This window comes from Amphiura filiformis, chromosome 20 (genome assembly GCF_039555335.1).
Source record: "Amphiura filiformis chromosome 20, Afil_fr2py, whole genome shotgun sequence".
NCBI classification, from domain to species: Eukaryota; Metazoa; Echinodermata; class Ophiuroidea; order Amphilepidida; family Amphiuridae; genus Amphiura; species Amphiura filiformis.
In genome coordinates, this window is record NC_092647.1 from 454,329 (window position 1) to 476,928 (window position 22,600).

The 22,600-nt window shown below is 36.9% G+C and overlaps 1 protein-coding gene across 1 annotated transcript; it reads right to left on the reverse strand.

Moving 5' to 3' along the window:
* Positions 1-22,456, reverse strand: LOC140142654 (cytochrome P450 2U1-like). Its single transcript, XM_072164653.1, has 3 exons — positions 21,980-22,456; positions 956-1,906; positions 1-420 (listed from the first exon to the last, which is right to left on the reverse strand). Exons 1-3 carry the CDS (start codon positions 22,347-22,349, stop codon positions 239-241), a joined length of 1,503 nt encoding a protein of 500 aa, XP_072020754.1. The 5' UTR covers positions 22,350-22,456; the 3' UTR covers positions 1-238.
* Between the last annotated feature and the right edge of the window lie 144 nt (positions 22,457-22,600).

Sequence of the window (22,600 nt, forward strand, 5' to 3'; positions counted from 1 at the left end):
AAATAAAGTCTCGAGTTACTAGTCCAGACAAGAAGTAGAACTCAAATTATATACGATGCGGTACGAATGTTGCACACAGCAGCAAATCATAATGAATATGATTTTAACCATACATAGCCTTTACTTGAAGCTGTGCCAAGGCTGGAAATTTAGGACATACTACAACAACGCGGGAAATACAATTCTACTGCTGATGACGTTTAGGCTTTTTCAGTGATTATCACATTTATCGAACCAGCTACTCGCGTTTAGTGGCTACAATTTGAAAAGGTTTTGGTACATTTGTTGCTCCTAGACTACTTTCCAGGTTCACTTTGTCACAACCCTCTGGCAACTTGAACGTGAATTGATGAAGTAGATGAGAGAAGATTACAGAGAGTTCCATCTTCGCTAGATGTTCACCGAGGCACTTGCGGTTTCCTGAAATTACAAACATTACAAAAACCTGTCAATGCATGTACTCGGAATGCAAACAGTATTGTATCGGGGCAAACAATGAGACAACATTTTTCGAAATGAACGATTGATATCGCCTTCGAACTCTCTTTTAGACCCAAAGTATCTTAATTTGGGTTCATTTCGACAATTTTTCCCGGTAACTTATTATGGGCAGCGAGGCACAGAGACGATTTTGTTATTACAGTAACTATGTTTTGCTACCAGAGAACATGGCAAAGACATTCCTGCCATCACTCATGTATGGGAACCAACAGAATATGGTTCTGTCGTTTGCTACGAAGCCCTAAAATCGAAGTTAGTTAGTATCTTTTGAATTGGAGAACATTGGATCAATATAGCACCATTAAACTAATCTATAATGCACCTCCACTTTCAGCCTCTTCTTGCAAACATGGGTTTCTAATTAACACCACCGGGTTTTGGCAATATGTATTTTCGAAGAAACTGAAGGTCAAATTTTTAAATATTAAAGTATTTTTAAATAAGCGGTGCTTACCTATAGAAAATGGCACGTATTGCTGAGGACGATCAACTTTTCCATCTTTGTCCAAAAATCTTTCAGGTCTAAATTGCTCAGGATTTGGCCAGACTTCTGGATCATGATGAATCGCCCAGATATTACAAAGAATTAGAGCACCTTTAGGAATATTATATCCTAGCAGAGTCGTGTCTTCAGCTGCTTCGTGGGGTACACCTAAAGGAACAATAGACGCATAACGTTGCACCTCCATGATTGTGGCTTCAGTTAGCGGTAGATGATCGTCAAGCCGTGGTAGACGATTTCTGCCCACGGTAGAATCAATTTCGCGCTGTATACGAGACTGGATTTCCGGATACGCCGCCATTAGAAGTAGACTCCATCGAAGACTGGTAACTGTCGTCTCAGTACCCGCGGCAAACAGTTGAGAAACAGTTTGATACAAACTTGTGTTAGAGATCAACAATTGTTCGGTACTACTGTTATTGTTTTGACTATTTTCTAGTTCTGATATGTAGACATCGATATAGTCCCGTAATTTGCTATTATTAAATGTATCCACGTGATTGTTCACAATATTACTTATGAAATCTCGCATTTGTGCACTTGTTTGCCGTATATGTTTGGGTTGAAAATGAGAAAGTATCGAAATAAACAACATGAGCGCCCCTTGTCCCGCTATTTCGAATTGTTTTTCTAATATTGTTATAATACGCCGAAACTCGTCATCCGAATAATGAAACCTTTTGCCAAAAACAACCGAGCATAGAACATTGGACAAGCAGTTGTGCAGGTCCGCAGCTGGATCAAATGGATTGTCCGCATTACGATCAAATTCTTGAAGAAGGAAGGTCGTCTCTTCGGCAATTTTGTCTTGGAAACTGGACTTTCCGATGCCGAATTGTCGAAATTGGTGCAGAGTAAATCGCCGTTGATATTGCCATAGTTTCCCGGACCCGCATAACACACCTGGAAAATATAAAAAAACATAAGTGGTTAAATTTATATCTTCCTCTTTCCTGACTTTCTCATTTTCTACATTTCAGACATCGGAAGTCCAGTAATTTCAGTCAAAATTTCCGTATTGAGGACTCGTCTTAAAAACACCTAGAGTGCCATTTCATTTTCAGATGGTCTTCATTGACTTTCTGTCTTTAATTGGTACCAGTGACAACTGCTGAAGATGATAGTCGACGTAGCGAAAATGTTTGATTCAGATTTAAAGAAACATTACCGAAAAACCTTCGAAAACCTCAATACCCTTTACACCCTATCCTGTTGATTACTAGTATTTAAAAATGAATGATGGTGAAAATACCGTATTCCATCTGGTTTTAAAACGACTTGGCCGTAATGTTGATTACAATTAACCCCTGATTTCGTATTTGGTCTTCTCAGTGACATCCAGATGTCTATGGAAAGTGATTAAAAACAAACCGGCTAATGTTTTACATTATCAAGAAACCTATCGGGTACACGCGTTATTGAGATTAAAAAAGGAAAAGTACAATTGAAATTCAACTTTTTGATCAATTTAAGGGTAGACGAGGTATTAATGGTCGAAGCAGCCAAAAGTTGATTTTCACTATCACTATCAGTGTCCAGAGACAGTCGATCTACAATTGCTCATTCGTAAATTTCATGATGAAATGTAGTCAACTGTTCTAGTTGATGGTGATACAACTAAGCCCTTTCCGGTTTGTCGTGGTGTTTAAGCAGGGATGTGTTGACACCAACTTTGTTTGGTCTCTACTTGACAGCTGTTTTGGAAATTTCAAACCTATCAGATGGTAAGCATGGAGTTTTCCTCCGTTCTAGGACAGATGGCAAACTGTTCAATCTAGCTCGTCTACGTGCCAAGACCCGATGTCAAAAAGTCTGTGTACAAGAGCTTCGATATGCTGATGATACCGCCCTGGTGGCTCAATCCATTGCTGAACATGTTGGACTGTTTTGTGACTGCTTCTGTAGCATTTGGCATTACAATCAACATCGGTAAAACAGAGGTCATTTACCAACATGCCCCTGGTACTCAACACCAAGATCCTGATCTCTAAATACCTGGAGAACCTGTCAAATCTGTCATCAATTTCAATTACCGATTTGGAGGTCACAAGACGCATTCAGAGTGCCACCAGTGCCTTTGGATCTCTGGAGAAGAAAAAAAAGAGTATAATCCCAGCGTGGTATGAGACTTGAGACTAAATGGAAACTGTATCGCGTGTGTGTCCTACCCTGTCTGCTGTATTCTACTGAGACCTACACACTCTATCGGAGGCATAGGGCCTGCACTTTGGCTCGACATTTGAAAGGGGCGTGAATTCATTTTTGGATACGCCCCTATTATAATTAGGTAATAGTCGACTCACATACATTCCCTATTATGTATATACATACTGTACCACATGTAGTAAATCTGTCTGCTTTATCTGTATTGTGCCGTTCTTAAGCAAATAGTTAAACACGATTTCATCAAACATTATAACAATAGCTCTTTTACAGTGTGCAATCATCCCGGGCAATAATTTGGCAATAATAGAGGATGTGCGTGAAATTATTGATTGGCTCCATACAAAGGATTTGAACCGGTGTCCTTCACCGTAATCATGGCGCAATGCAGTGCATTCAATCAAACGTTGTCGTCAACCTATTTGATCGTATAGTGCATTAAATTTGTTATGTGTGTGAGACGAGCTGTCGCGGTAGATTGCAATAGCTTGTAATCATGCTTTTGTTGAATGAATTTGAGTACTCCGCCATATTTACGGTATGCTACGTCATAATCTAGGTGATTATTTGCATTGGATGTATTGAATATACACTGGCGAAGTTGTGTAATAATCGGACTAATGCTATAACAGTAGGTGAATACAAGTATTGAATATAGGCCTATCGCGTTGCAAAGCCCAATTCAGTGATCCCAGCGAAAGTGAAAAAAAAAATCAAATTGTTACTTTTATAAAAATTGTTAATGAAAAAATTGGCAAAAACCCAAGAAAACGGCAGTATCGACGAAGTTGAAGCCCCATTCAAATAGGCCTACATGTAGCTAATTTATATACTGTCTGTAATTACAGATTCACGTAAATGCATTATTTTTGTCTTAAATAGGCCTACACGGCTTTTGGCTGAACCACTAGCAGAAGAAATTGATGGTTTATGACCTTTGACATTCTTTTGTGGCGAGTGACATGGTCAGTTCAATTCACGCCGAGTGTCCTTGACAGGTTTGACTCTGCTTCAGTGGTCATGAAAGAATTCAAAAGATAACCTCTGCCCCAACAATCCCAAGCAATTGTCTGAAACTGCTTTTCGGATGATGTATCATAAGAACTCAGTCGTCAAATGATGATAGTCATATAATGACCAAAAGATTAATATTACTGACTACTGTATCATTGAAGACTGAGTTCCGCAGTACACAATCTGAATTTTGATGATTTTTACGATCGTCCGGATGAAAAAATCACTGAATGGGCCGTTAGTTCCCTCCTCTCCTTACCTTGGCAATATGAATCAAAGAAGAAAAAAAAGAAGAAAGAAAAGAAAACAAGAAAAAAAAGACAAAGAAAAGAAACAATAAAAGAAAAACAAATATGAAAAGTTCGAACAATATTTGGTTTATAAAATTAATGTGACCTTGATGAGGCTCGAACTCACCACCTTCCGATTTAAAGTTCGAAGCGCTCGTGAACAAAATTCTGATGCCTTACCAAGTGAGCTGTGCTCCTGAGATACGAAATAAAAATAAAATAATGCACTGTATACCTGCTTGTGTCGGTAATTGATTTGCTCATATTCCATAATGGTACAGTGCAACAGAGCAAAAATGCCCATAATTTAAAAGCTATATAATTTATGAACAATATACACTACACATAAAAATACTAATACAAGGGCATTTCAACATAAGAATCCAAACAATTTTAATTTAAATTTTAACTTAAAAGTACCAACATGCACAGCTTTGTCCTTATATCACATTTGGGTTTTTAACCAAATGTTATCAAACCTCTACTGTGATTGGCAGCTGCACAAGGCATCTCTTTGACAGCTGATAATGGCCATCCATTCAGCAAGTGGCTACTAACTGACCTTGACAGGCTTGAATGAGCACTGTCATCTGCTACAAAACCATGCACACTCTAGGTTTGACAATGGAGTGAAAGACTATTATTATTGATTAGGCGCGGATTTAAAAAGTACAGCTCATATGCGTGTGTATAGCAAAAAATTGGAATAGAATGTTTGGAGTCATGTAACTAAAATACTAAATGCATTCTGCAAAATGTGCTCTATCTGACCAATTTATAAAGCATTTCATTAGCTTTAATTTGACACATTGTTTGACATGTTTGGAATTATGGTAAATCATTAAATAAAATATTTATTAATTAATCAATTATGTCAATTAATTAAAATTTAATGCAAATATGCATATTTTCTCTGACAGAATTGTAGGATTTGACAAGAGCCATTTTTCTTGTAAGTTTGATTCTTATAACATACCGGTATCGTATTGCGTCCCATTATAGTTACAGAAAAAAATACGCGTGCAGGACACACATACGCACCCCTACACACACACACCCAAAGGATCGTACCGTTTTACAATCGTATAACATTCTTTGGCGCTAGTAGTAGGCATGTCCACTAAAAATTGAAGTACTTTTAAATTGATTCAGACCTAACGTATTGGCTGGGAATTAATGAAAGAAACATTTTGGCGTTTAAATAATCTTAATCGGACGTTTCATTCCAGAGATATGGCCTTTCGAGTGTCACGGTTTTATATAGGGCTGCTAGAACATTTTAAAAGTTAAAGTCCAAAAAGGAATACTAACAGAAAGTGCAACTTTAAGGTACTTTTTCTTAATGTATTTATTAACTAGCTTATCTGGAACATTATATTTGCTTATAACAACATGAAAATAAGATCATCCTGAAAATTTAATCGATTTTGTTGACATACAACAAAAATATAAGACCTCAAAACCCATGGTTTGTTTGGTGAAACCTCAAGCATGATCATAGATGGCCGCCATGGAAAATATCTCCATAGAGGAGATGTACAATAAGTGCATTATTTCAAATGAAAAGCGGTAGTCTTAAACATTGTTCAATCTTTTAAGGTCAGCACATTTTATCTTCAAAAATTATTATATTTCATCATGGCATAAGTTTGGTAACATTAATCACTACCAATTTTGAGAATTTTGCTCCAACTCAAAGGTTATCGTTACTACATTGAGCAATACACTGTGTGTGCATGGAAGCCATGATGGATAGCCCCGGTGGATAGCATATGAAATGGACATGGTAGTGAGAAGTGCACGGGAAAGTGCATGATTTGAGATGGGCCGCGGTAGGCTTAAACATTCTTAAATTTCTTAACATCCTACACATTTTGTCTTCAAAAATAGTTAAATTTTATGAGTATGTAAGTTTGCTTGTCTGATTCACTCCAAATTCGGAGATAATTGCGTTTGAACACCTGATGCACGGAATGGTGTCACTTCAACCTGTTGTAGTTCTCATCTCATTAAATTTTTCATTAAAATAAGTTGATCTCTTCATGAAGGAAGGTCCTCTCTATTTACTGACCAAACAGGAAAAAGTTTGGTTAATGTTTTCTGGTGGAATCAGGAATTTCTTGAAACACCCTGATATTGGCCTACATTTGGATCAAAACAAGTATGTACGCCATTTAACAGGCCTGGGATTTCTTGTATCGATCAGTTTCTCCATAGACAATACGTGTGTGAGTGCACGCACACAGTAAATGAAGAATCGTTCTAGTGTAAACTTTATTGACAGTGGGCATCCCTACTAGTAGTAGTAGTAGTAAATTCCAATTTTCTTTGCTTTACCTCACTTGTTCTGCTCAAAATTAAAAGGGGACATATCTGACAGTAAAAGCTTACATTTTATGGAAATTATGTTTAACTATTTGTTTAAACAGTACAAAACAGATAAAGCAAAATTACTATACATAGGACTATACATGTATGGTATGCCAGGGACTGTTTAAGAATATATCATTAGATTTATGATATTTACTTCGAGGACTGTTATATATCAAAAATGTGAAAAATATCAAATTGTAATAATTTGTCATAAAATTTGTATTATATCATAAATTTCAATGAAATTTATTTGATATCAGAAAGACATTCTTCGTATTCAGAATGCAATTCGATATGTCTGATGTGCTCTCATGTCCCACAAAAATACTATCGAAACGCTCAAAACGCTCATTCCAGATCCCTTAAAGTCATAATGTACGATCTTATAATATGAATTTGGTTAATTTTTTTCAAACCTGATTTTTTAGCATATTTGTAATGCCAAAATAACAAGCAGTGTTTCTTTCACTTTACCTTATTATTTCAGCTCAAAATTAACAGAAACCATTCCCGATAATTATTACTAGTATTATTTCAGCATTTTGAGTATATAATGACAAATTTAAATATTTTTTTTTCTTTTCTTGTTTTATTTATTTTTCTTTGATTTATATTGCCAGGGTAAGGAGAGGAGGGAACTAAAGGAATATTCAGTGATTTTTTGATTTTTTTTCATCCCGACGATCGTAAAAATCATCAAAATTCAGATTTTGGATACTAGACTGCGGAACTCGGTCTTCAATGATAGTCAGTATTTTTTATATTTTGGACATTACTATGACTATCATTTGAGGACTGAGTTCTTATGATCCGAGGAGCAGTTTCAGACAATTGCTTGGGATTATTGGGGCAGAGGTTATCTTTTGAATTCTTTCATGACCACTGAAGCATAGTCAAACCTGTCAAGGACACTCGGCGTGAATTGAAAGACCATGTCACTCGCCACAAAAGAATGTCAAAGGTCATAAAACACCAATTTGGTCATTTGGTGTCTTCTGCTATCTAAAGGCCTTATATGGCTGATTTTGTACCTTTCGTCATTGTCACAGATGTGCTAACAAAGCTTGCTAGTGCAGTGGTTCAGCCGAAAGCCGTGTGTCTAAGGCAAAAAATAATGCATTTACGTGAGTCTGTAATTTATATACCGGTAGGCCTACTGACAGTATATTAATTAGCTACATGTATTTGAATGGGGCTTCAACTTCGTCAATACTGTCGTTTTCCTGTTTTGTTTTTTTGCCATTTGTTTTTCATTAAAATATTTTATAAACGTAACAATTTGATTTTTTTTTCACTTTCGCTGGGATCACTGAATGGGACTTTGTAGCGCGGATTATTCAAAACTTGTTTTTACCTACTGCTATGTAGGCCCCTATATAGTATTAATCCGATTATTACATAACTTTGCCAGCGTATTCAAGACATAGGTTATGTAAGGGATAAACTGTACATGGGTATAGAGGCCCTGCATGCTTTTATTGATTGGCTCCAAACAAAGGATTTGAAAAGTGTCCTTCACCGTATTAAATCACGGCGCAGTAGCCTACAGTCCATTCAATCAAATGTTGTCAGTGTGCGAGACGAACTATGTATAAATCTGGAGGTCACATCATCACTTATCATGCTTATTGTAAAAAGTTTGTCCAATGCATATACTGTGTGTAGGCCTATTGTTCCCGGGTATTGTCAATGCAATCAAGCAAACAGGTATTATATTTTGAAAAGGCCGCTATAGTATAGGCCTATATTCACATGGGGGTAAGTCCATATGATATCAAGGAGGTCCCCCACCTGACCCCCTCAGATTTGCTTTATATTTTAGTCATATGTTGTACCTGTAAAAATATTAAAAGCCTGCAAATTTGAGGTCTGTAGCTCTTACGGATTTTCTGTGGCAGCCATTTAAAGTTGAAGTATGGGGGTCTTAAATTTGGACTCAAAAGTTGCCCTTTAAATAAATGTCATCTTTGGGAGTCTGTGACTTCTTTACAAAAAGAGAGAGAGGTCTGAAACCTTGTATACACACTAACTGCATGCCCAATTTGTCGAACCAGGAAAGTTGAAAAAGAAGGAGGAAGAACGGAATTATATCCTTGAGATAATCCCGTAGGTTATCCTGTCGCACCTATTCATAGTCCTTTATTCTCAAGTAGTTACACATCTACTTGAAAGTAGCCTTTGATGTGATGTGTGTTGCCGACTACGGTTGATTAATTTTCACTCCAGAATTGAAACCATATCCAATGTTTCTATAGATAATTCCTTGAAAGTATGACACGTGTGTTTAAGTACCTGATGTTGCTCTGCAGGGATACCACACGTGGATACTATAAGAAAGAAATGTAGTTTTGTAAAGATTCCAAAAAAATTCGCCCATTTTGGAACATATATTAATTATTTAGGAGAGTGTTTTAGGATTTTGTTAGAAACGGGATGATTTTTGATCATCTATATTTTATTGTTTTAATGTATTTTCCTGTTATTTCCTGCAAACCTAATAAAGATATTTTGATAATTGAAAATAGTCTGTATCATAAATCGTAGAGGTTGAAAGCGTAACCAAGCGTGCAAAATTATTATTTGCCATGGAACTTCGGTCATATTTTATTTGAAATAAACTGGATGTTAGAATCTGCATGCATGGTATGCATAGTATTGATGGTATACAGACACTGACCTTTCCCTAAAACTAGTAAGCAGCAACTTGTGTATCACACCCATGACGGGTGTGATACACAAGTTGCTGCTTACTAGTTTTAGCAGAGAAGATGTAATAAAGAGGAGGGTCAACGGAATTATATCCTTGAGATAATCCCGTAGGTAATCCTGTCGCATCTATTCATAGTCCTTTATTCTCAAGTAGTTAGACATCCACTTGAAATATCCTATGATGTTATGTGTGTGACCGCCCATGGTTGACCAATTTTCACTTCAGAATTGAAAATATTTCCCATGTTTCTATAAAGAATTTGTTAAAAAGTATGAAACGTGTGTGTTAAGGACCTGCTGCTTGGATGGGATACCACATGTGGGTAATACAAGAAAGAAATCGAGTGCTGTAAAATTTCCCCCCAAATCCACGGTTTTTTGTAAATATATAAATTTCTAAAGAAGAAATTTTTAGGATTTTTTAGAGAGGTGATGATTGTTGATCATTTCTATTTTATTATTTTATATATTTTCCTGTCATTTCCTGCCAACCTAATAAAGATATTCTTATAATTGATAACATTCTTTATCTTAAATAATAGAGTCTGAAAGTGGAGCTACGAGTAGGAAGTATTATAATTTGCCATAGAACTTCAGTCATATTTTATCTGAAATCTGACAAGATGACAGGGTCTGCATGCATGCTGTGTATAGCATGATGACATGCACACACTGACCTATCCCTAAAAGCAGTTAGCTGCAACTTGTGTATCACACCCATCCCGGGTTCAAACCCTATTGTGGTATTCTATTGTTAAGCAGCTAAATAGGGTGATTCATCATTTACTTTGAGTGTAACGGTCTCACACATATTTTGTTTGAGGATAGCTTGATCAACCTCCTCTTTATTACATCTTCTCTGGTTTTAGGGAAAGGTCAGTGTCTGTATACCATCAATACTATGCATACCATGCATGCAGATCCTAACATCCAGTTTATTTCAAATAAAATATGACCGAAGTTCCATGGCAAATAATAATTTTGCACGCTTGGTTACGCTTTCAACCTCTACGATTTATGATACAGACTATTTTCAATTATCAAAATATCTTTATTAGGTTTGCAGGAAATGACAGGAAAATACATTAAAACAATAAAATATAGATGATCAAAAATCATCCCGTTTCTAACAAAATCCTAAAACACTGCTCCTAAATAATTAATATATGTTCCAAAATGGGCGGATTTTTTTTAAATCTTTACAAAACTACATTTCTTTCTTATAGTATCCACGTGTGGTATCCCTGCAGAGCAACATCAGGTACTTAACACACACGTGTCATACTTTCAAGGAATTATCTATAGAGACATTGGATATGGTTTCAATTCTGGAGTGAAAATTAATCAACTGTAGTCGGCAACACACATCACATCAAAGGCTACTTTCAAGTAGATGTGTAACTACTTGAGAATAAAGGACTATGAATAGGTGCGACAGGATAACCTACGGGATTATCTCAAGGATATAATTCCGTTCTTCCTCCTTCTTTTTCAACTTTCCTGATCGGAACCAAGCACTGTTTGTATGGCGATCATTACGATCACGCTATTTTGGTATGCCTTTTTTCTGTACTGATTGTTTCGATCGTGGTTCATACTTAAGCGCTTGATCCCGTTGACATAGTAACATTACGTAACTTATATACCGGGCTTCGATACTAAATAGTTGTTGAGTGCACATAATATGGAAAGCCATTGGGGTATTGTGTGCCTTCCAAAGCGCCTTATAACATGTTCTCATTGTGTTGTGGAATCCTAGCCAGTATTCAATGAGCGTGTTTATAGTGAGCCAGATTATCCGGTATTTAGCGTATAAGTACATCTTATACGGTATTGGTCGCCACTATAAACAGACCAATAGCGCTATTTGCCGCACATATTATACGGAACTGATATCCTTCGATATCGATGGATATTGCAGTACATTCATTCCGTATACGGCCACTATAAACAGACGGGATTAACGATACCGTTATTCAAGGAAGTGGAGCAGGGTTATATAACTCTCCGAGCTCAAATTTGTCACTGTAATAACACATCACCTACAAAATGGTACGGTACTGTAGCAATTATGTTTAAAAATAGGCCGGTATCGTTTCCACGGCAAACTATTTGAAACTGGCATCATATTTGTGTCTCCCACATTGCATTGCGGTGACCTCGAACACGCTGAGTTCAACCACCTCGGATTCAGAATAGCGCTATTGAGCTCTATTGATTGCCACTATAAACAGTCGAGATAACGGATAAGTCACATTCCATTCTAATCCCGTATGCGTATAAGAATACCGTATAAATACCGTACACCACTATAAACACGCTCAATGATAGCTATAATAGAGGCCTTGCGTTTATCGATTGGCTCCAAACAAAGGATTTGAACCGGTTTCTTCCCCGTAATCAAAGAGCGTGTTTATAGTGGTGTACGGTATTTATACGGTATCCTTATACGCATATGGGATTAGGATGGAATGTGACTTATCCGTTATCTCGGCTGTTTATAGTGGCAACCAATAGCGCTATTCTGAATCCGAGGTGGTTGAACTCTGCGTGTTCGAGGTCACCGCAATGCAATGTGGGAGGCACAAATATTTTCCCAGTTTCAAATAGTTTGCCGTCGAAACGATACCGGCCTATTTTTTATCATTATTGCTACAGTACTGTACCATATTTGTAGGTGATGTGTAATAACAGTGACAAATTGAGCTGGGAGAGTTATATAACCCTGCTCCACTTCCTTTAATAACGGTATCGTTAATCCCTGTCTGTTTATAGTGGCCGTATACGGAATGAATATACTGCAATATCCATCGATATCGAAGGATATCAGTTCCGTATAATATGTGCGGCAAATAGCGCTATTGGTCTGTTTATAGTGGCGACCAATACCGTATAAGATGTACTTATACGCTAAATACCGGATAATCTGGCTCACTATAAACACGCTCAAAGAGCTTTTAAATAGAAATAGAGTCGCAATAGATTATATAATCTTTTGTTCGTTTGATGCCGATTAGAAGTTGCGACAGGCTATTCATAAAAGTGGTACCATTGTTTCGAATAAAGTGGTTCCGCCATTAAATTGGTCACTGATCCGGCATCATATTAACGCTCTACACAACAGGCGAGTATCAATAAGTGACCACACTACAGTCATGTGTAAGGGCAGTCATGTGTAAAGTGGTACCATTGTACTCACGTATACCAAATGTGTGCTTGTGTGGGTCTGAATTCTATAAGGAGGCTTTAGCTGTCGATGCAATCATCTTTACCACCCACTTGACGTTAGGCGTTTCATTTAAATAAATTGAATGCTCTTGCTGATCGATTACATATTAGAATGTATGAAGGCTGCCATGTCCAGTCCATATATCTATATTACACTATAATGGTAATCGCTATACGTATACATTTAAGTATAAGTATAGGCCTATAAAGGTTGTTTTTAAGAAATGTCCATTTAATTTTATTTTAAGAAGGAGATTGGTATAGAAATAGTGGCGTACCCAAAGAGGGGAGGGGGTTGGGGAGGGGCAGATTCACCTCTGTGAGAAGTCTTGGGAGGGGAGGAGGGGATATGGAGAATGAGAGAGGGCTGGAGGAAGGGAGAAATAAAAAGATATAATAAAGACAAGTAGATAAATAGAAATATAAGGAAAATGATGGGAATGAGAGAGGGAGTGTGAGAGGGGACAATGAGAGCGAGGGAGTGATAAAGTGTAGGCCTAGGAAAGAATAAGTACAGAGAAGGGAAAAGAAAGGAATGACGAATACATTTAATAATAATTATTAGGCCTATATACTAACTAAACACATAACAGCACTGGGCAGCCATTTGATGATGTCAATGCCTTTATTCGTTACGTAATTAAAACGCCCAGTCAGATGTATTTCACACCTACCAAACACAACTCACCCAATTTCGCAAACTGGACGTTGAATGTACACTCTCATGAATATTGATTGGCAACATTTTCCAATATGTCAGCGCTCTAATCGGAAACAATAGAACAATAGACCCTGCAGAGCGTTGCCCGTAATCATGGCGCAGTGTAGTCCATTCAATCAAATGTTGTCATCAACCTATTTGATCGTAGTGCATTTTGTTATGTGTGTGAGACAAACTGTCGCGGTAGATGCAATCATGCTTTTGTTGAATGCATTTGAGTAGTGCGCCATATTTACGGGATGATACCATGGATACGTCATATGCACAGCCTCTATTCAGTTGGTCGTTGTATGATTTTGTTCGTTCACTCATTCAAATTTTATTTATATCATTTGAAGACTGAGCCTATTATGATACATCCTCCGTGGAACAGTTTCAAACAAATATAGCTAGGGATTATTGGGGCAGAGGTTATCCTTTGAATCCTCTTAGAGGGCTATCATTTTTTTCGGAAGGGGGGGGTCCCAAATTTACAAAAAGTCTGCGTCAATAAGATTGCGCACCCCCTATTTCGGCAACAAAAATTTTATGATCCCAAACCCCAAAATTGTATTGAAATCAGTCTTTTTGTATAAAATAACACACTTTCTGTGGTCATCGTGTGACTCCCTACATTTTGGTCATAAAACATTTTATGACCCCCTCCTATTATTCTTTCCAAGACTTTATGACCCCCGTATATTTGGGACCCCCCCCTTTCGAATAAAATGATATACCTCTTATGACCACTGATGCAGGCAAGGACACTCGCGCCGCGAATTGAAAGACTTGTCGCACACGACAGTTCGTCTCACACACATAACAAATGCAATCAAATAGGTTCATTACAACATTTGATTAAAATGAAACGATAAAAACAGAGCATGAAAAAGACACATACAAGATAAAATAATAAAATTATATAAACAATGTTAAAGATAAAATAGAGAATAAAATTTCCTCATATCAGAAAAAAAACATTGACAGACATCATAATCTGTCAGAAATTACTGCATGAGATTCGAACCATCAATCTTCTCCACAAGTTCTCTTTATCCTCTCACTATAGTCTAATGCTCTGCTCACTGGGCCACAACGTATCAGGTGAATGATTACCGCATTATCATGAACAAGTTTGTTCGATCTTGTTCATAATTGTATGTGTCGATAGGTTTCACCCTTTAACTACACGTACCCTTAATGATCAGTGATAATAGTCGGCTTTTACTGGGATGGCGCTCTCTCATTTCCATGCACTCCATAGCGCCATTAGGCGAACGTTTACGGTATAGGGTGTCCCTGAAAGGCTCTGAAAGAACTGTATCGTCGGAAACTTAATTTTTTTGGGATTTTAACGCATAAACCAAACATAACTAAGTGTGGTTGAGGTTGAGAAATATATCAGCTATCACATACTTTTTGAATTTTGACAATAATTATTGACCGCTCCGTTTTTAAAATAAAAGAATTTTACGAAACTACCTCATTTTAAGACCGTTCCACGGCGTCAAATACTTATCAATGACAATAGACGCTGATGATACGCAGTGATTAGCACTCCGAATGCAGATTATCGATTGATATTTGAATCCGTGGAAAGGTTTGAAAATGAGGGAGTTTCGTAAAATTCTTATATTTCACGAACGGTGTGGTCTATTGTCAAAATTCAAAAAGTATGTAATATCTGATAAATTTCTCAACCACGCCAGCTATTTTGTTATGTTTAGTTGTGGCGTTAAAATACCCAAACAATTAACTTTCTGAAGATACAGTTATTTCAGGGACACCCTGTAATTGGTGCTATTTTTGTGATAGGTGAAGGAGTGATATCATAATATGAACATTATTGTAACTGTCACAAGTTTTAGTCAGGAGGGAGTTGGCTATATGGTCAGTTTGGTCACCATGGGGCAAGTTGAGGCACTGGCCATAAGTTGCGCATAGGTCACATGTCACAACATGTTAGAAAATTGCTAAAACTGAGGTTTCAAAATGCTCAGAAATAAATTCTGCTTCCAACGCATTTTACAGATTTGTAATACAATAGCCCGTTTTCAAATAATTATCCATTATTTTAAGGGGGGTTAGTTACTTTTTGAGACGTTTATTTTACAGGAATTCAATAGGGTTGCACAAACACTATGGACCAGAATGGCCTCATCCAAATGGCATAGTTCAATAACCTAAATTAAACAATCATAGTGCAAAATTTGACCTCAAGTTGCAGAGTTTTAGTACCCAAATTTTTAAAGCTCATTCAATGAATGTACAAATGTATTGGGGTTAAAGAACTGTGCCCTTGATAGATGAGCATGTTGTGGATCCTAGTGAAATGGCTATTGATTTGGTGTGTGCTTTTTCTACAAGCCAACAAATTGCCATGCAAAGAATTGTGTATACACGTACTCAGTGGTTTTGTGGTTGATTAAACGTGCGTAATGTTAAGGGCAACATTGAAGAATGGAAACAATATCAGGTGTCAGACGGGTGTTAGACAGCTTCTTTCAACCATTGTAGTACTTCCACTTCCATGCTTTAAACGAATAAAACGTTTGTTCACTTTTCAACTCTTAAATTAATACTAGAGTAAATAAAGTAAATGTGACGTCCCATATAAAAACCAGACACTTTTGGGCAGGATCGCAAATGGAGAAATAGTCAAAATCTGCCCGGGGGAGATTTTTTCACAATTTGGGTTTGTTGCGAATTTGTGATGTTATTAATGCTTAGAATATTGTCTGATAGTTTCAAAACAGGATATAACAGGCATCTTGTATTTTTGAGACATTTTTCTTGATAATTCCTACTCTCAATATTGTCAATAATATTTTTAAAGGCCGATATCTCAATTTCCAATTTTATAATACCATAACTTACGAACTCAATATCTTCGCTTAGGAATGTCTGATTTCATTGGGGAAACGACATTGTGGAGCAAAATATCTCTATATTTAAGATATGTAAAAACTTCAAAATTTATAACCTGCCCAAAAGTGTTTGCTTTTGACATGACACGTCACATATGTTCATGTTGAACCTCAAAATTGATAACCTGCCCCAAAGTGTCTCCTTTTGACATCTATCTATCTATGTCAGCTAGGAGGCCGTTGGGGCGACGTATTGATGGCTTTAGAGATGCATAATTTCCAAAGTTCTCTGTCCTCAGCTGATCGTATGAGCTGGTCAAAGTTCAATCCAGTCCAGTCTTTGATGTTATCAATCGACGGTTTCTTTGGTCTTCCTCTCTTCCTACCCCATCTGTACCTCCCTGCAGAATGGTGTTTATTAGACTGTTCTCCCATCTGATCACATGGCCAAACCACTGGAGTTGTCTTCTTTTCACAATGGAGATCAGGTAGGTAGGCTCTCCAATGAAACTTTCCATCATTGCCCTTACTTGATTGTTGGTAGTATGCGTAGTGTAGTGGTCCTGGAGGAGCCTTCTCATGCAGTTCATCTCAAACGCGTTAATCCTCTTTTCCATCTCGGCATTAAGCGTCCAGGTTTCACACCCATACAGGAAGACGGAAATTACCAATGCTCTCAGGAGGCTCATTCTTGCTGCCATTGAGATGTTCTTATCTCTTCAAATGGGTTTCAGATTGGCTAGTGATGATGTCGCAACAGCAATTCTTATTTTGATTTCTTGTACTGATTTGGCATCATCTGTGATGGTTGTACCAAGGTATTTGAATTGTGTAACTGTTTCAAGTTCTTCCCCTCCAACATGAACTTCTACTATTTGCCTTTTGACATGGCACGTCACAAATGTGCAAAATGTTCGTTGACTCTGATTAGTATAAAGGTTGCAGAAACCAAATAAAAAGCAACGTGTGAATCCTTTACACACTTCAAAATGAATATTATTTGGAACCAAATATTGAAATTAATTCATCTCCCTTCTTGTTGATTTAATAAAAATAGTTCAATTGACCAAATTGGTCCAAGAAGGTTATTATAAAAAGGGAACCCCGATTGAAGCCACGGTGCATCAGTTTTTACTTCACGTGTACACGCGGGGATGTGGACAATTTTATTTGGGTGGGAAAGGGAGGGACGTCCAGAGCCCTCCAGAGCTGAATTATATTTCCCCTTCGCATGTCTTAGAGAAGGTCCTAAATTCGGCATAGTTTATAAGCTTTCGAAACGGTTACTTATCATGGTTATAGTAGGGATGATCACAAAATTTCATGTTGCCCCTATTGCTACAAAAGTTTTCTGGAAAGAACTCATCAGCAGAAGTATTTTGGTGGTTAAATGGTCAAAATCGGTCAAAAACTTTTCGAATTATGAATTTTCAAAGTTTCCCATTCTGACCAGTCATTGGAACGAAATAAAATGACAAGACATTTTAGTCCAAAAATAGCAATGGGAGCAAAATTGGTATAAGCATATATTTACCTTTTTATATTTCTTTATTTTAATATAATATGCAAACATGAAACAAGCATATTGTGAAAGTATCAAAGGGGTTTCTTATGAAATGGCACTTTACTAGTCAATAGCATAAATTATTTATTCAAACCGAAATGGCACAAAATCACAAGTCCAGGTGAACTTTTTTTCCACAACAATATAAATTATACTACACATAAAAAAAATACGACAAGGGATTTTCAACATAGGAATCCAAACAATCAAGTACCAACATGCACAGCTTTGTCCTGATATCACTTTTGGGGTTTTAACAAAAAGTTTAACCTCTACTGTGATTGGCAGCTGCATACGGTATCTCTTTGATAGCTGATAATGGCCAGCCATTCAGCAAGTGGTTAATAACCGACCTTGATAGGCTTAAATGAACACTGTCATCTGCTTCAAAACCATCACACTAGGACCTGGTCACTCCATAATGCTACAGGAAGCACAGTACTTTAAAAATGGAGTGAAAGACTCATTATTGATTAGGCGCGTATTTTAAAAGTACAGCTCCTGTATAGCAGCAAGTCAGTGTAGATGGTATAAATATAAGAAAACGTTTGGGGTTGAAATCAGGTGAAAATACATCAAATGAGCACGAAACTTCACATTTATGTTCAGAAAGGTATCTATTTAACATGACTCGAAAGGAGTATGGAAATTCCAAAGGGAAGCTGGTGATTTATTTTTAACTCGAGATCTACTTGTCCATTTTTTTAACCTTTTTACAGAGGGTATGATAGAGGTAATATACTAATAACGGCAACTCTGCCAAATTACAGCTCAGTAGGTCAAGGTTTTCACCTGATCTTATTGATCTGAATATTTTGTGCCATTCTGACTCACACTTACAGGAAAACCAAATAAGTTATGTTGCTGTAATTTGCAGGATAGTTACAAAACATATTTGGCATTAACATCCCCAATTTTTACAGAAACATTTGGAAAAATAAAAGAATGAGCTCAATTTAGAAATGTCTGTGCAAGCAGTGCACAGTTGAGCTCCCTGCATGTCTATGGGAGTGTTCTAATCAACTTGATGGTTCATTGGTCATCTCTACAAGTTATAGTGCTTAGTCAATTGGATCTCCAGCTGCTTTATACTTGGTCTAGCAAGCAATTATTTTGGGTACTGCGGACTTTCATGATCCATAGTCTTTAACTTTCTGGGGTCATATTAGTTCAAACGATGAATAATATCTAGGACTAAAATATCTAGTCTAATATTCATGTAACGTGATAGCCATGTGATTTATTACGTAAAATAACAAGGATTTTTTATTCTACAAATACGGAATGGCTGTATTGATTTACATAACAGGTAAAACGTTTAATATAGCAGTGTGGGCAAGTAGATAAAATAACATTACGTTTGCAGAAAAATGTTTTGCAATAATATTTTATGCTTCTTTTGTAGTTCCATACAAAGTGTTAAAAAAGTATTTTTATGACCTTTATCAGTTATTGCCATTTATATAACCCGACAATTAAATGTTATTAAAACTTGTTGACCAACTTTGACGAATGTTGTAAATGCCAAATTTAGTGGAGGGGGGAATTGCGTTAGTACGATAAATATGTGTATGTTGACTTGAAACGCTAGGTCGTTGCCTTTAGAGGTGCAGAGATTTCTCGGTGGTAAATATTTCGTGTTTAACTTTGCATTTATTATCACGATACTTGTTCAGACGAGCGCTGACACTAAGCTACCTCAGAGGTAGCTTACATCAGAGGTAGCTTAATAAGCGTTAGCCTAACACGAACGTAACTCTAACTCATAACTCATGAACATGGCTTTTGCTTCATACCATCGTATTGAAAAGTATTGCAAAAAATCTCCGCGCCTGATTTAGAAATAAATCTATAAAACTCTAGCCAAGCTTTTAGAAACTGGCCCCGTTATATCAACAAGTTATATCCATTTATAACTCCGTATCCTTTAAAAGATTCATTTTGGTACATTAGTTTATGATTTTGTGGACTCAAATTTGGAACTTTTGACGTGCAATGAGCCAACTACGAAGGTAGGTTGTTGCAACCTCCCCTAATTGGCAATTTCATATACCGTTATATTTGGTGCCAATGTATAGCTATGGGTCTCTTCTATCCAGTATAAAAGTCCAGTCCAAAATAAGTACGTACATTCCCAACATAATATCGCTATGACCGTAATGTTAGCGCGCCCATGCAAATTCTGGCTGTGTACAAAAATATAGGCAAAATTGATTAAAATCATTGATTTTACTGTAGAAACCAATGGCGGGCCTCCACCCCGGTCATTTTTGACAGCCGGTCCTACCCTAGATTTAAGGTCGTGGGGTAAACATTTTATCACTAAAATGAGCGCAAAGGATGGATCTACGATAAAGCCTAGGTCGTTGGAGCAAACACGCACGGATAAAAAATCTTAGTGGCTGGTACAAAATCCTCCACCCACCCCCCCCCCCACCCCCTTCGTAGTTCTAGGGTTAATGCTCTATCATAATGCACTTTTAAAGTAATTCATCCTTGCGACTGCAATGTGATACGAAATAAACCCCGGCAACAAACTTGAACTTGAAAATTTCGCATAATTTTACCTAAGGGGAAGTTGTGAGCCATAACATATTGTCTGCTTTCGCTGTTAAGTTTTAAACATTGTTGTACCCAAATGACCTGAGTAACTCTCATAATGAAACCTAACGCTTGAGAGAAAATAAGTTGGCTAAACCAAAATCAAACTTATAAAGGATATCTGATATACTGGTTGCGTGTCTGTTGGTTGTGGCTTTATATTTAAAGGCTTTTCAGATACTCTCAGGTTTAACTGGGTTTTATTTGCTTCAGACTAAGGTCAAAGCAGCTGAGAACTATGTTACGGAGTTGAACTTACGTAAAACGTGCTTGTTTTTTTGCCTTATTAAGTTTTCAGATGTATGGGAATAAAAAATAATATCAAACACAAACTGAAGCATTGAACAACACAAAGCAAACAACAAAATTATCAATGTTTTTTCGGGTCGAATGAGAAACGTTGTTGTTGGTAAAACATTCACATAAACTCCAAAAGTACATTTTGTTAGTGTTTTTTAGCTTACACAAGAATGAATTTGGCCTTACCGGCAAAAACTTATCAAAAGGTGACACCAAATTTTCTCAGAACATATGTTTTTGGCAAATACACTCTTTAAACAGTAGTAGTTAACTATGCACCTTACCCCTAAATTGTGGTCAAATTTTAACCACAAAACGGCAAAGCAAAGCCTCGTTCAGTCACTTAACAGTCCATATTTCACCTTATGAAAAAAATTCCTACAAATTTTCTTCCACATATTTTGACTGTATATTTCATTCTAGTGTTACAGTACTGAACAAACAACGGAAAGGTGACACAAAATAGACTTTAGACGATCATTCAAAATTATATTTCTCGTCCAGTGGTGACACGAAAAATCTGTATTGTAAAGCATATATTTTATAAGGGAGCATTTTTTTCAAACCTCGTCTGTTTCAATAAAACCACTGTTTCTAGGATTGCTAGAATAAATAAACTAAAACTGCTCTGATCAAATGCACATGCTCCCTTACTGAATTGTTTCAACTTGATCGCCAGCTGCTTTACTTGAAGTAATAATAATAAATGGGATTTATACGTCGCCCCTTACATTAAGAACACAACCCCAAGACGCTTTAAGAAAAAACATTCAGAAGAACATTGTTACATAAGTACAAACACACTCCTTAACATTATACCCGGGCAAATAATACACTCAAATTGTACAGTATATCCTCTCCAGCAAGAGGATAACAAAATTAAAGACACGTCATAATACATGTTTGAAATACACAATAATAATTACTTCATATTATAAAACTCCACTTTTCATTCATTGCAGCCAGTTATTTTCTTAAATAATTTTATATTTATGAGCCTCTGTGTGGAACTGTGGTCTTTCTCTGAACATTTTTTATTTTATATAAGACTTTTACGCCCAGTCAAAATAAAATCCCACCCCCACCCACCACACATACATCCCGGCCCCCACACCTACACACACACCCCCACACCCCCACACAAAATATAAATACATAGCAACTCACCTAAGCAAGCTTGAGGAAACGCATTCATCATCGGTCTATCATTTAGACGCGGGTTTTTAAAAGCTTCCCGCGCTGCTTCACAGCTACTGACTATCACCACCAGCTTCCTTCCCATATAGAGGCTATAAACCTTACCATATTTGGCAGAAAGTTGGGCAAATATACGGAACGGCTGCATCCTTGTACGATAAATGCTCACACCTAAGTTTGGAAGATATCCAAGAATTGGAAATCCAATCGGACCTGGTGGAAGATTGACTGGGTGCCACACCCAAATGAGCCATGCTACGGCTAGAAATATAACCGTGATTACCAAAACCATTTGGAAGTTTAGAAGCCATGAAATTGCCATACTCATTCCCATACTCATTCGTTGAAAGAAATGAATGTAATCTGCTACAATTGTGATGGCTAGACGTGCATGTGTGCACCTTATAAACACATTATTGAAGAATGGACAAGTTCGTTCAACTTTTCAACTCGATGAATGTTAATATCCCGGGGTTACTATGTTATAAAATATTTTTAAATAAAATAACCCCGGAAAAAACCCCGAATTTAAAAGTTGCACTCATTTGTATTGATCTGAATTGAGCGCGAAGTTCATGGTTGGTTTTGCAT

What these genes read in the sequence shown, in the direction of transcription:
- LOC140142654 (XM_072164653.1), bottom strand. Translation starts at nt 22,349, where the DNA reads ATGAGTATGGGAATGAGTATGGCAATTTCATGGCTTCTAAACTTCCAA. An exon ending in GTTTCCTCAAGCTTGCTTAG is followed by an intron (nt 1,907 to 21,979) that starts GTGAGTTGCTAT and finishes TATATTTTCCAG; the next exon opens with GTGTGTTATGCGGGTCCGGG. An exon ending in ATACGTGCCATTTTCTATAG is followed by an intron (nt 421 to 955) that starts GTAAGCACCGCT and finishes TTGTAATTTCAG; the next exon opens with GAAACCGCAAGTGCCTCGGT.